This window comes from Microcaecilia unicolor, chromosome 14, assembly GCF_901765095.1.
Source record: "Microcaecilia unicolor chromosome 14, aMicUni1.1, whole genome shotgun sequence".
NCBI lineage: Eukaryota > Metazoa > Chordata > Amphibia > Gymnophiona > Siphonopidae > Microcaecilia > Microcaecilia unicolor.
The window spans coordinates 8,938,153-8,951,819 of record NC_044044.1 but is presented as its reverse complement, the minus strand read 5'-3'; the positions used below and the strand labels follow the sequence as shown (position 1 = coordinate 8,951,819).

Genomic DNA, 13,667 nt, shown 5'->3' with positions numbered 1-13,667 from the left:
CTAACAACTTTAATACCATACATATACATTATCAATATTAAAATGAATTCCTACTCTCTTTGACCTAAGTGATGAAGTTACAGCAATACTAGAATCGTTTCACAAATACGTTGTTCCTTCAATTATTACAATTCTTTTTCAACAGTCTATAAATCGTTCATATGGAAGGTCCATTCTCCGTAATTGATCCTATCCAATGCAAAACCATATTGATTAAATGTAATGTGTATGTAATCTGTATGTGTGGCATTAAAGTTGTTAGCATGATTTTGTATGAGTGTGAATGACAAACCTATACATGAGCAAAGATAACAAGGGGAGGCAGTTTTTAATGCTATCACTTAGTAAAGGTTTTATTTTTTATTTTTTTATTTTTTACACTTGTACCCTGCGCTTTCCCACTCATGTTTTATATGACATTTTGCATTAAATAAAGATTAATAAGGGAAAAATTATAAATAGTTACTTTGTTAGAGTAATGAATATGCATGAGAGAGATTTGAATACGTCACCGCCATTATATACAAATCTCTCTCATGCATATTCATTAGGGGTACCCCTAATGTAAGATATGTGTGTATTTAACTATGTTTGAAGATGCTGGTTTAAATGATGTGTGCTATGTTTTTATGGGGTTTTAAATTAGGTTTGTTTCATTGTAGGTCACAGTGGGATATAAGTATGGGAAATAAATAAATGTACAGAATAGCACTTAAGTGGAATTTTGGCTGCACACATACATGGGTAAATGCCATTATTCTAATCATTTATACACATAATTGGTGCATAAATATTAGCACCCACTTTATAGTATATTATAAGATAAACTTATTCAAAGAGGCTTATAACAAGAATCCTTCATAAAAGACTTGACGTCAAAAATGCACCAGAACAAACCAATATTGATTCCTTTAATCTGGTTACTTTAATTACATTGACATTATTGAACGTTTTACCTTGTCCTTGTTCTTATATACCTGATATGAATTATTTATTTATTTCTTCTAATTCACTTGATATTTTATCTTTAACATCTAATTTGCTTGATATTCTTATATACCTTAATTGTAACTCTTCTCTGTACTTATCATTCCGCTAATGGTTATCGCCATTGCGGCATAATGTAAGCCACATTGAGCCTGCAAACGTGTGGGGAAAATGAGGAATACAAATACAGCAAATAAATAAATACATATTATCTTAGTTCTCTGCCCAAACTGTACTCCTGTGCATGCTCACTGGCATAATATGCGCATGTACTTCTGCAGTGGTTGTTATTTTATAAAAAGTCATTTACTGTGGCCTGTATATGAGGCAAGGCCAATTACGGCTCTGGGACAGGGGGAAGACGAGGGTTAACATGTGCAGGAAACCCAGCAGACCCCAAGTTTCCCAGAAAAATGCAGAAAGAAAGTAAAGCAGAAAGACTTTCGGACCTTAAAGGCTGAAGAGACAGGCTGTGTTGAAGTTTTGGAGGAAGGGAAAAAGGAATCACATACTAGTCATTTACCTCAGCAGACAACCCAAGGCAGAAATCAAGGCTTCAGGGAGAGGTAGTTCCAACCCTCTTTCCTCTACAGGTGAGCTTATATCCTCATTAACTCCTGAGGGAGCTGTAGCAAAGGGGCATGGCTGCCAGTCGTTGTAAGGAAGCAAGCTATATATCAGCGGGGCAGTGGGTGCAGTCCACCACGGGTGCAGGCAGTAAGGGAGTGTACTGAGCAGTCACTCTGCTGTCAGCTCTGCCGGTCCCCTTTGACATCAACTTCCTGTTCCAGGGCAGGGGACCGGCAGAGCCGACAGCCGCATGACTGCTCAGTGCACCCCTTTGCTGCTGGGGGGGGGGGGAGCGAGGTGATGCACCTGGAGGGGGGGGGGGGTGCTTTGCCCCGGTTGGCAACCAAGCTAGATAAGCCACTGCTGTATATTATAATAATGCAAAGAAAGAGGAAAGCCCAGTGCATGAATGCTTAGCCTGCAAGCAGAGAGCTAGAAGCAGGTTGTTCCCTTGGAGCTGCGAGAAAGGGGGATCCTCTGCAGCCAGTCAGACCATTGCCATACAGAGAGGAAGGCACTTAGAAAGTATAGGTATGTAGGTAGTTTGGTTAATTCCATTGGAGGATGCAAAGCAGAGGGAGACTGGAGAGAAGGCCCAAACCCTGGGAAAAGAGGGGTTTCATCTAGGAAAGGAAAGGTAATGTACAACAGTGTTTTATAACGTGAGAGGGCTCAAGGAAAGTAGAAATATTCATATTGGGGGTGAAAGAAATTGCTAGAAGCAGCAGACCCAAAAAGCTAAGAAGTTTCAATCAGCAGAAGCCCTGGTTCAGAAGCAGATCCCCAAAGCTAAACAGGTGTGGGCCTGGCTAATTTTTCCACCCAGGGCCCATTCAGTTCCTAGCTATGCCTCTGTGGTGGATGTTTCTTTTCTAAAAATTCTTGAAGTTTAAATGCATTAAAAAGAAAACTGAAATAACTATGAGTTGGCGGATAGGCACAGGGACACAGAGCCTGTCAGCTCTAAAACAAGATGGCTGATGAAATGGGTACAGGGATGCATAGCCTGTGATCTCTAGACTGGGGAATAAATTGTGCTGGTATTTCTTCTCCTTCTCTCTCTCCCTCAGACCTGGATTGATTATCGCCTGACATGGAACCTTTCAGCATATGATAACATTGACAAAATTCGGGTCCCTTTCGACAACGTCTGGCTTCCAGACATTGTGCTGGAGAACAAGTGAGTACCATTAGGCCTGGGAATCAGAATCCTCTGAGGAGGCAAGAAATTTGGGGGCCTTTCTACTACACTGCATTAAGCGCTAACACACACTTAACGGAGGAAAAATATCGACCTAACGCAGAATTCGTTAAAGTGTTACGCATTAGTGTTGCTATTTGCGCATGGTATTTTATTATTTTTTGGTAGGGGGTGTGTCAGGGTGGAGTATGGTCATGGAAGTGCTATTCACCTAGTGCACTGACGATAGCGCACACTAACTGAATAACGCTGACTAAATGTGGGAGCCCTTAGCACCTCCTATTTAGGTGGCGGTAGCTCCCGAATTCTATAAAAATTGTGCACGCAAATGTGGTTGTGCGCCCAATTCGCACACACACAGTTTAATTACATAATGTGCCAATTAGTGCCAGTAATTGGCTTTTTAACAAGCAATTATTGGCACTTAGATTTAATTAGAACTTACACAAGTAAATTTAGAAGTGGCCTAAAAAAAGAAGCGTGCAAATGGGAGGATCATGGGCATTTCTGGGTGGATCGGGGGAGTTGGTTCTGAGTTACACAAATTATTTATTTATTTATTTATTTGTTGCATTGTAGCCCACATTTCCCCACCTATTTGCAGGCTCAATGTGGATTACAATTTTCTGTCAAGACTTATGCCATTTCAGAGTAAAGATACAATTGGTAATGGATATAGAACATGGATGATAAAGTGAACAGTCAAGTAAAAACGGGGAAAAAAACATACAATAGGTATTATAAGTATTATAGAATATGGGGGCTCTGCGTGTAAATTTAAGTGTGGGCATTTGCCCCACGTTTTTATTGGTGCAAATGATGGTGCCTAAATATACACACGACCCCTTGGTGTAAACGCTATTCTATAAACCGTGCCTAACTTTAAGCGAGGTTTATAGACTAGTCCTTTTTCTCGGCCCCATATATGGAGTCTAGCCCTAAGGGCTCCCGTGTTAATTTTTTTTCAGTGACTGCACGCTAATGCTAACAGCGCACAACTAGAAAAAGGAATAACTGGAAAAGGCCGTTTTTATAGCCACACTAGAAGTGGGCTTAGTGTGGGAGGAAAGCCCCACATTAGAACTGACTAAGCTCATTTACTAGTCCAGCTTTGTAAAAGGGTCTCTTTATCCTTAGTAAAAGGCTCCTTCCCCCCCCCCCCCCCCCCCATTCTCCCCAGAGTGGTGGTTTCCTGCAGATCTTAACATCCTCTGCATCTTTTGTTGCTCCTCTGTGATATCACTTATAAAATTAGGGAAAGGAGCTTGCTGCCACCTGATCCCTCAGAGATGCAGAACTGGAGCACAGGCAGTGGCGTTCCTAGGGGTGGGCAGTGGGTGCGGTCCGCCCCGGGTGTACGCCGCTGGGGGGGGGGGGGGGTGCCGCCGCGCGCGCCTCTGTCCTTCCTTTGTTCCATGCTCCCTCTGCCCCGGAACAGGTTACTTCCTGTTCCAGGGCAGAGGGAGCATGGAACGAAGGAAGGACAGGTGCGCGCGGCACCCCCCCCCCCCCCCCCAGCGGCGTGCACCCGGGGGGGGTTCTTTCGCGGGGGGGGGTGTCCTTTCGCCGGGGGAGGGTCACGCTGCATCTGGGGGGGCCATTCTGCATCTGGGGGGGCGCTGCACCCGGGGGGCGGGGTGCGAGCCGCCCCGGGTGTCAGCCCCCCTAGGAACGCCACACCACGCCACGCCACTGAGCACAGGTAGGGGCCGGTGAATGATTTGGCCAAGGATATTATCTTATGCTGGAGTGAGCCACAGAGAGGTTAGCCATATGTTTTTGTCAGTCAGTGGTATGGGGGCAACACAGTTTACCTGCCCCTGGTCAGAGGACAGGCAATTTGGGAACATAAACACTTAGTATAAATGATTATAAAGTAGCCTGAGTTGGCGGGGATCCTCAACCCCTGCCAGCGAGGTCCTCCTCCACCTGAAGCCTGGCATTTGGTGGTTTTTTCCTGGGTCGCCACTGTGCAAGGCCCCCCCATACCCATACATGCTTGGTTTCCACAAAACTGAGCGTACGCAGGAGAGGCCTACTCCCTGTGCATACATGAGGGGTGGGCCTCCCTCGCGCATGCTCAGCTTCACAAAAACCAAGCATTGCCGGGGAGGGGGGGGGGGGGGTGGCAGCCCAGGAAAAGTGCCACCAACTGCCAGGCTTCAGTTAGACCCCTAAACCTTTGATTCACTTCTACCTCTTTTGACCAGAACACAATCTTGTATTTATTATCAACCGAAACGGCAAACGCCATTACGGTACTTTGTAAGCCACATTGAGCCTGCAAACAGGTGGGAAAATGTGGGATATAAATGTAATAAATAAATACATTTCACTTCTCCTTATGTACCAGGTTCATCACATAGCTCACGAGTATTCAAATACTTGGTTCACTGATAACTCCTCATATAGACCAGCTAATATTTTTCCACTGTGAGAAAGAGCCATATACTTTCTTTCCTACATATATACTTCACTCCAAAAACTCAAGCTTAAATGTTATTGGGCCACGTTTGCAGAATAGACCTCTTACCCTTTAGGTTTGATTGACACCTATTTGGTGCATGGACCCAGAATGTTCCTCCCGCAACTGAATAAGAAGACACATCTGGCGTCCTGCTATGCATTTGGGGGGCTTTTTCATGGCTTGGCAATTCCTTGTGTTCACTAAGCCCATCTTGCAGCATTAGGAATACAGCACGGATGCCACTTTGGAGTAACAGCAGAACACTCTGTAGGTTGCAGGGGTCAAACAAAGCAATTTCTAGACCCACCCCAAGCTGTTTGGGGCAAAATATAGGATTGGGCTATGACCTCAGTGGCCTGGCACGTCCCATCCCGCTGCCTATATTGCTTTTGTATATTTTTGAAAGATGTTTGCAGGATGTGGCTCCATTATTGTTAAAGATTCTTTTTCACTTATATTCCAATGTTTCACTTTTTTTTGCAGAGAGATATTAGAATCAATGGTGGTTTTAAAAATAATGTTATTTTATTTGCACTGAATGCTTGTTGGTTATTTTATTTTATGTTTTTTTTTGTGGTGTCTATCACTATACAGTAGTCTCTTTTACATTATTCCACTGATGACCCTTATTCTCTTTCCTTGGCATGAATGTATTTACCATTTCCCAATCAACCTGTTCCTTACTTGGTTTATCCCCAGAGGAATTACCCCCAGACTGTTCAGTTTATGGCCCTCCTCTACACACAGTGTCAGAAGCTTTATTGAAACAAATGCACCACATCCAGGGCCTATCCTCAGTCTAATTCTCTTCTAATCATTATTTCGTTGACTTTATTTTCCTCTGTTGAAACCATGTTACTTTGGATCCCGTAAGATGCAGTATTCAAAATACACCAGTCTTCTTTCTTTTGGTGGTGACTCCATTAATTTACCGATTATAGAAAGCTGACAAACCTGTAGTTAACAGCCTTCTTCCTGTTCCCACTTTATGACTAGGATCAGAAATCTGCCCATCTCTAGTATGGCTCCAAAGATTGATTGAACAGGGAAGTCACTGGAGACCAGAACTTCTCTGCGCTTCCTTAATATATCCCATCCTGCCCCAATGCGTTGTCCACTCTCAGTGTTGTGAATTTCAGGCCGTTTTTTTGTTTGTTTGTTTAAATCTATTTATTGATGAAGGGTACACAGATAACCAGTGGTGTAGCCAGACCTTGCTGTGGAGGGGGTCCAGAGCCCAAAGTGTGTGTGTGTGGGGGGAGCACATTTTGGGCTGCCACCGCCTCCTCACATACCTTGGCTGGCGGGGGTCCCCAATTCCTGCCAGCTAAAGCGTTTGTCCAGCGCTGGTCTCCACCGCATTGCCTACCCTGCTCTTCCTCTCACGTTGTGTGCATACTTGTTTTAATGAAATTGAGCATTCGCAAAGTCACATGCTCAGTTTCATTAAAACGAGCATGCACGCAACATGAGGAGAAGAGCAAGGAAGGCAATGCGGCGGAGACCAGCGCTGAACAAATGCTTCAGCTGGCAGGGGTCCCCAACCCATGCCAGCTAAACCAGGAGCCCCAGAGCCAATTTGGGGGGCCCAAGCCTCTGTGGCCCCCCCGTAACTACGCCACTGCAGATAACAATACAAGCCATGTGCAAAGATCAGTATAGAGAAACAACACAACCAAGTCAAGAGAGCAAACAATCCAAACAACCAACTAATAAAATAACAGAAATAATGTATGTGGCCCATTTACATTTTACATAGTAATGCCCCCTCCCTATCCCATCCCCTCACATTCCCCCCCCCCCCCAAAACACACACACACACCACACAAGCAAGCCTTCAGTTTGAGAGAGTGCAGATATTAGCAGAGGCTCCTGAAGTATGGTTCAAGCACCAGTCTTGCAATCCAGAGGTGGCTGGTTCAAATCCCACTGCTGCTCCTTGTGATCTTGGGCAAGTCACTTAACCCTCCATTGTTTCAGGTACTAACTTAGATTGTGAGCCCTCCTGGGACAGAGAAATATCCAGTGTACCTGGATGTAACTCACCTTGAGCTACACTGAAAAAGGTGTGAGCAAATCTAAATAAAAATGGGATATCCCCTAAAGATATCCTTTGTTGTACAGTAGATTGTGAACCCAACCTCCCTGAATGGTCATCCTACAGGTGAGAAACCAAACACCATATACAAATATTCACATTGTCAGTCTCTTATTGCTATTACTTCTTGGCTTGATAGTATGATCTACTACAGGTGTAGGCAATTCTGGTCCTTGAGAGCCCCAGGCAGGTCAAGTTTTCAGGATACCCACAATGAATATGCAGGAGATAATTTTGTATACCAAGGAAACGGTGAATGCAAATCTATCTCCTGCATATTCATTGTGGATATCCTTAAAACCTGACCTGCCTGGGGCTCTTGAGGACCAGAGTTGCCTACCTCTGATCTGGTGGGTTACAAAGTTCCTGTCTCCTGAGTTTTGGCAGAGGCCGGAGGTTTTTATATCTTTCTTGAGGTTATGCAATGAGTGATGGCATCAGCGTGATGGGGACACAGGAAACAGCAGGAAAAGAAAGTCTGTAGCAGGACTTCTGGTACTGTCAAATACAAGTTTATCTGTTCTCTCATTCCTCTTCCTCCATTCTGCCTTACTCCTTACTTTCTTCCATCCTCCCATCTCCCACCTCTTCCTTTTCTCCTACCTGTCTCCTTGTCTTTCTTCTGACTCATTTTTTCTCTCCTCCCTGCAGCATAGATGGGAAGTTTGATGTGGCTTATTATGCCAATGTGTTGGTGAATCATACTGGGGACATGTACTGGCTACCTCCAGCTATCTTCCGCAGCACCTGCAGCATCGAGGTCACCTATTTCCCTTTCGATTGGCAGAACTGTTCTCTAGTCTTCAGGTATGAGACATGAAGGAGTGGAAGAGTAGCCTAGTGGTTAGGGTGGTGGACATTGGTCCTGGGGAACTGAGTTTGATTCCCACTTCAGGCACAGGCAGCTCCTTGTGACTCTGGGCAAGTCACTTAACCCTCCATTGCCCCATGTAAGCCGCATTGAGCCTGCCATGAGTGGGAAAGCGCGGGGTACAAATGTAACAAAAATAAAATAGATACTATTGGAGATTCTACATGGAATGTTGCTATTCCACTAGCAACATTCCATGTAGAAGGCTGCGCAGGCTTCTGTTTCTGTGAGTCTGACGTCCTGCACGTACGTGCAGGACGTCAGACTCACAGAAGCAGAAGCCTGCGCGGCCACATTGGTGATCTGCAAGGGCCGACTTCTACATGGAATGTTGCTAGTGGAATAGCAACATTCCATGTAGAATCAATAGAAATCAAACAAAATAAAACATGGAAAAGAAAATAAGATGATACCTTTTTTATTGGACATAACTTAATACATTTCTTGATTAGCTTTCGAAGGTTGCCCTTCTTCCTCAGATTGGAAATAAGCAAATGTGCTAGCTGACAGTGTATATGAGTGAAAACATTCAAGCATTACTATGACAGTAAAATAGATACCATTGGAGATTCTACATGGAATGTTGCTACTATTGGAGATTCTACATGGAATGTTGCTATTCCACTAGCAACATTCCATGTAGAAGGCTGCGCAGGCTTCTGTTTCTGTGAGTCTGACGTGCAGGACGTCAGACTCACAGAAGCAGAAGCCTGCGCGGCCACATTGGTGATATGCAAGGGCCGACTTCTAGTGGAATAGCAACATTCCATGTAGAATCTCAAATAGTAGCAACAGTGGAGGAGTGGCCTAGTGGTTAGGGTGGTGAACTTTGGTCCTGGGGAACTGAGGAACTGAGTTCAATTCCCACTTCAGGCACAGGCAGCTCCTTGTGACTCTGGGCAAGTCACTTAACCCTCCATTGCCCCATGTAAGCCGCATTGAGCCTGCCATGAGTGGGAAAGAGCGGGGTACAAATGTAACAAAAAAAAGGAGGGGGAAGAATAAGTGAGAGCAGAGGGTAGGAGTGGCCAGAACATTACTGGGGAAGGAGTTGTTAGGGCAGTTTAAACAGCTGGTTCAGGTCATCAAGGACAGGCTGAACCAGTTCTGATTTTACCCCAGTCCGTGTTGGGATTTGTCTTCCCAGCATGCAACAGAGGTTTAACCCAGGACTAGCTCTGTCCATCCCTGATGATCCATCTGATCAGCTTAAATATCACAGGCCACACTAATAGTTGCTAACTATATTCCCAGTTCCAAACATAGTGTATCCTGGGCAGTGTGAGCAGAGAGGAGAGCTTAAAACTTTAATTTTGCATGGGAAAAATCCACTGTAGGAGAGACATATGTGACCTGCTTGTTACTTAAGTCCCTAGCAAGTATAGGTAGATTTTTCTTTATATGCCCTTTCAGGGGTAGGCATGCACTAAAAGTAGCCTAATGACTTAAGCTCCTAGTCATTTTTAGCTGGGCTTCCTATAAAGGAAAAGCAGGGGAGGAGCTAGGGGGTACCAAAGATCAGAAAAGTCCTTACTTTGGAGGGAACGAAGTCTTTGTCAATGACTTTCTCTTCACTGTTCCTTTCTGCTGTGCTGACAACAGGGATTATAAGGGTCTTGCATCAGAGGGAGCCCAGGTGCTGATCTCCACCTCAAACAAATGAAAGAGAGTGGAAAGGAAAGGAGTACAGCTCTAGCCTCACCCAAAATGGCGAACAGAGATTCTAGAGGGTGGTTCCTGCCATCCATAGACAGTGGAATGGCACTTAATAGGAAGGGCCCTGGAACCTGTGGAACAAGGGGGATCCATGAGAGCTAATCAAACTAGGATCTGAAGAATCTATTTAGGAAGGGTAGAGATGGTCATAAAGGTGGAGGAGTAGCTCTGTATGTGAGAAGTGATATCGGAGCAACTGAAATGACAGGAGCCTGGGGAAAGGAACAAGCGATATGGATCACCTTAAAAAGAGATGATAAAACCTCTGTCCACATGGCTGTTGTGTACAGACCTCCGACACAATCGGAGGAACTAGATAAAGATCTGATTAAAGATATCCAAAAGTTGGGAAAGAAGAGGGAGGTGCTGTTGCTGGGAGATTTCAATCTGCCGGATGTAGATTGGAAGGTTCCGTCGGCTGTTACTGGGTGATTTCAATCTGCCAGATGTAGATTGGAAAGTTCCATCTGCGGAATCGGAAAGAAGTAGAGATATCGTGGATGCTTTTCAAAGTGCTCTGCTCAGACTAATGGTGACGGAACCCATGAGGGAGGGAGCGATGCTGGATCTGGTGCTCACAAATGGGGATAGTGTGTCAAATGTCCGAGTGGGTGCCCACCTGGGCAGCAGTGACCATCAAACAGTTTGGTTTGATATAACAGCTGAAGTGGAGGGCGGCCACTCAAAACTCAAAGACCTGGATTTCAAGTATGCTGACTTTAGTAAAATGGGGGAATACCTGAGGAAGGAGCTGATGAGCTGGGAGAACATACGAGAAGTGGAAGGGCAGTGGTCCAGGCTGAAAGAAGCTATAAATATGGCCACAAACCTTTATGTAAGGAGAGTAAATAAAAGAAAGAGAAAAACGAAACCTATATGGTTCTCCAAGCAAGTGGCTGAGAAAATAAAGGCTAAAGAGTTGGTGTTCATGAAATACAGAAAAACTCAAAAAGAGGAATACGAAGAGGAATACCGGATGAAACTGAAAGAAGCCAAGAGAGAGATACGTCTGGCGGAAGTGCAAGTGGAAGAACAAATGGCTAGAAATGTAAAGAGGGGTGACAAAAATTGTATATTAGTGACAGGAGGAAGACAAAATATGGAATTGTGAGACTGAAAGATGCTGAGAACCGCTATGTGGATAATGATGAAAAAGCAAATTTGCTAAATGAATACTTTTGTTCTGTTTTTACTGAAGAAAATCCTGTAGAAGGACCACTTACCTCTTGCAAAAGTACATATGAGATTGGAGTGGATATAGCACCGTTAACAAAAGAGAGTGTATATGAACAGCTTGAAAATCTAAAGGTGGACAAAGCCATGGGACCGGATGGGATCCACCCCAGGATATTGAGGGAGCTCAGAAAGGTTCTGGCGGGTCCTCTTAAAGATTTGTTTAATAAATCCTTGGAGACAGGAGAGGTTCCGTGGGATTGGAGAAGAGTGGATGTGGTCCCTCTTCACAAAAGTGGCGATAGGGAAGAAGCTGGAAACTACAGGCTGGTAAGCCTCACTTTGGTTATTGGAAAAGTAATGGAAGCGATGCTGAAGGAAAGGATAGTGAATTTCATGGAAGCCAATAAGTTGCAAGATCCGAGCCAACATAGTTTTACCAAAGGGAAATCGTGCCAAACGAATCTTATTGAGTTCTTTGACTGGGTGACCGAAGAATTGAATCAAGGACGTGCTACTACTACTACTACTACTACTATTTAGCATTTCTATAGCGCTACAAGGCGTACGCAGCGCTGCACAAACATAGAAGAAAGACAGTCCCTGCTCAAAGAGCTTACAATCTAATAGATGTAATCTACTTAGACTTCAGCAAAGCTTTCGACACGGTTCCCCACAGGAGGCTCTTGAATAAACATGACAGACTGAAGATAGGACTCGACGTGGTGAACTGGATTAGGAACTGGATGACGGACAGACGCCAGAGGGTGGTGGTTAATGGAATTCACTCGGATGAGGGAAAGGTGAGTAGTGGAGTGCCTCAGGGATCAGTGCTGGGGCTGATTCTGTTCAATATATTTGTGAGTGACATTGCCGAAGGGTTAGAAGGTAAAGTTTGCTTTTTTGCGGATACCACCAAGATTTGTAACAGAGTGTGCACATCCCGGAGGGAGTGGAAAACATGAAAAAGGATCTGCAGAAGCTAGAAGAATGGTCTAATGTTTGGAAATTAAAATTCAATATGAAGAAATGCAAAGTGATGCACTTAGGGAGTAGAAATCCACAGGAAATCCACGGGAGACGTATGTGTTAGACGGTGAGAATCTGATATGTACAGGCAGGGAGAGGGATCTTGGGGTGATAGTATCTGAGGATCTGAAGGCAACGAAACAGTGTGACAAGGCGGTGGCTGTAGCCAGAAGGTTGCTAGGCTGTATAGAGAGAGGTGTGGCCAGCAGAAGAAAGGAGGTGTTGATGCCCCTGTACAAGTCGTTGGTGAGGCCCCACCTGGAGCATTGTATTCAGTTTTGGCGGCCGTATCTTGCTAAGGATGAAAAAAGAATTGAAGCAGTGCAAAGAAAAGCTACAAAAATGGTATGGGATTTGCGTTACAAGACGTATGAGGAGAGACTTGCTGACCTGAACATGTATACCCTGGAGGAAAGGAAAAACAGGGGTGATATGATACAGACTTTCAAATATTTGAAAGGTATTAATCTGCAAATGAAACTTTTCCGGAGACAGGAAGGCGGTAGAACTAGAGGACATGAAATAAGGTTGAAGAAAATGTCAAGAAGTATTTTTTCACGGAGAGAGTGGTGGATACTTGGAATGCCCTCCCGCGGGAGGAGGTGCTGATGAAAACGGTGATGGAATTCAAAAAAGCATGGGATAAACATAAAGGAATCCTGTTCAGAAGCAATGGATCCTCAGATGCTTAGCAGAGATTGGGTAGCAGCACTGGTGGTTAGGAGGCGGGGCTGGTGCTGGCACAGGCGTAGCCACAGGTGGGCCTGGGTGGGCCGGGGCCCACCCGCTTTGGGCTCAGGCCCATCCAACAGTAGCACATGGTAATGAAAATGCTGCTCTCCACAATACTGGCACCTTCGCATGCTCAGTTTTGAGCGCACGCCTGCTGCAGACTACCAAGGTGGAGACTGGAGAGAAGCATTTTCCCACCAGCTGAGATATTTTTTTGATGTGGGGGTAGGGGAGAGTACATTTGGTGCCCACCCACATCTTGCCTAGGCCCACCCAAAATCTGCTGTCTGGCTACACCCCTGGGTGCTGGGCAGACTTCTACGGTCTGTACCCTGAAAATGGCATATACAAATCAAGGTCAGGTATACATATAAAGTAGCACATATGTTTATTTTGTTGGGCAGACTGGATGGACCGTACAGGTCTTTTTCTGCCGTCACTTACTATGTTACTATGTAAGAAAGGAGGAATTCTCTGAGACCCAGTGCTTAGAAGTACAGCAACAGAAGAAGTGAGTTCATGTGGGAGGCACATGCCAAACATTGTCTGAGGCTGTTTATGGATGTGAAGAATCTGCTGGGTACAGATGATATCCAGGACCAGAGGGACATAAATAATTATGAGTAGGGGAAGAAGTATACCTGGAGTAAGTATTGATTCCAGAGGAGAAGAGAAATAATTAAGTTATCTCACTAGCTAGAGAGAAGAGTGTAAAGGCTATTTATTACTACCTTTGAAAAATCAAATTGCTAACAGTTTATTGAAATTTATGTTTCATCCAGAAGATTCAGTTACACTACTAAGTATGCTGTGGAGTTCTGTG

At 44.6% G+C, this 13,667-nt stretch overlaps 1 protein-coding gene across 3 annotated transcripts in view; it reads left to right on the top strand.

Annotated features, from left to right (window-relative positions):
• The window catches only part of CHRNE (cholinergic receptor nicotinic epsilon subunit), a 47,074-nt gene that overhangs the window by 6,105 nt on the left and 27,302 nt on the right, over positions 1-13,667 (top strand). For 2 of the 3 annotated variants that reach the window (XM_030187963.1, XM_030187962.1), the window contains exons 4-5: positions 2,628-2,737; positions 7,975-8,130. In XM_030187963.1, the coding sequence (XP_030043823.1) occupies positions 2,628-2,737; positions 7,975-8,130 (266 nt within the window). The remainder of the gene's footprint in view (positions 1-2,627; positions 2,738-7,974; positions 8,131-13,667) is intronic. The other variant, XM_030187964.1, reaches the window with a different exon arrangement.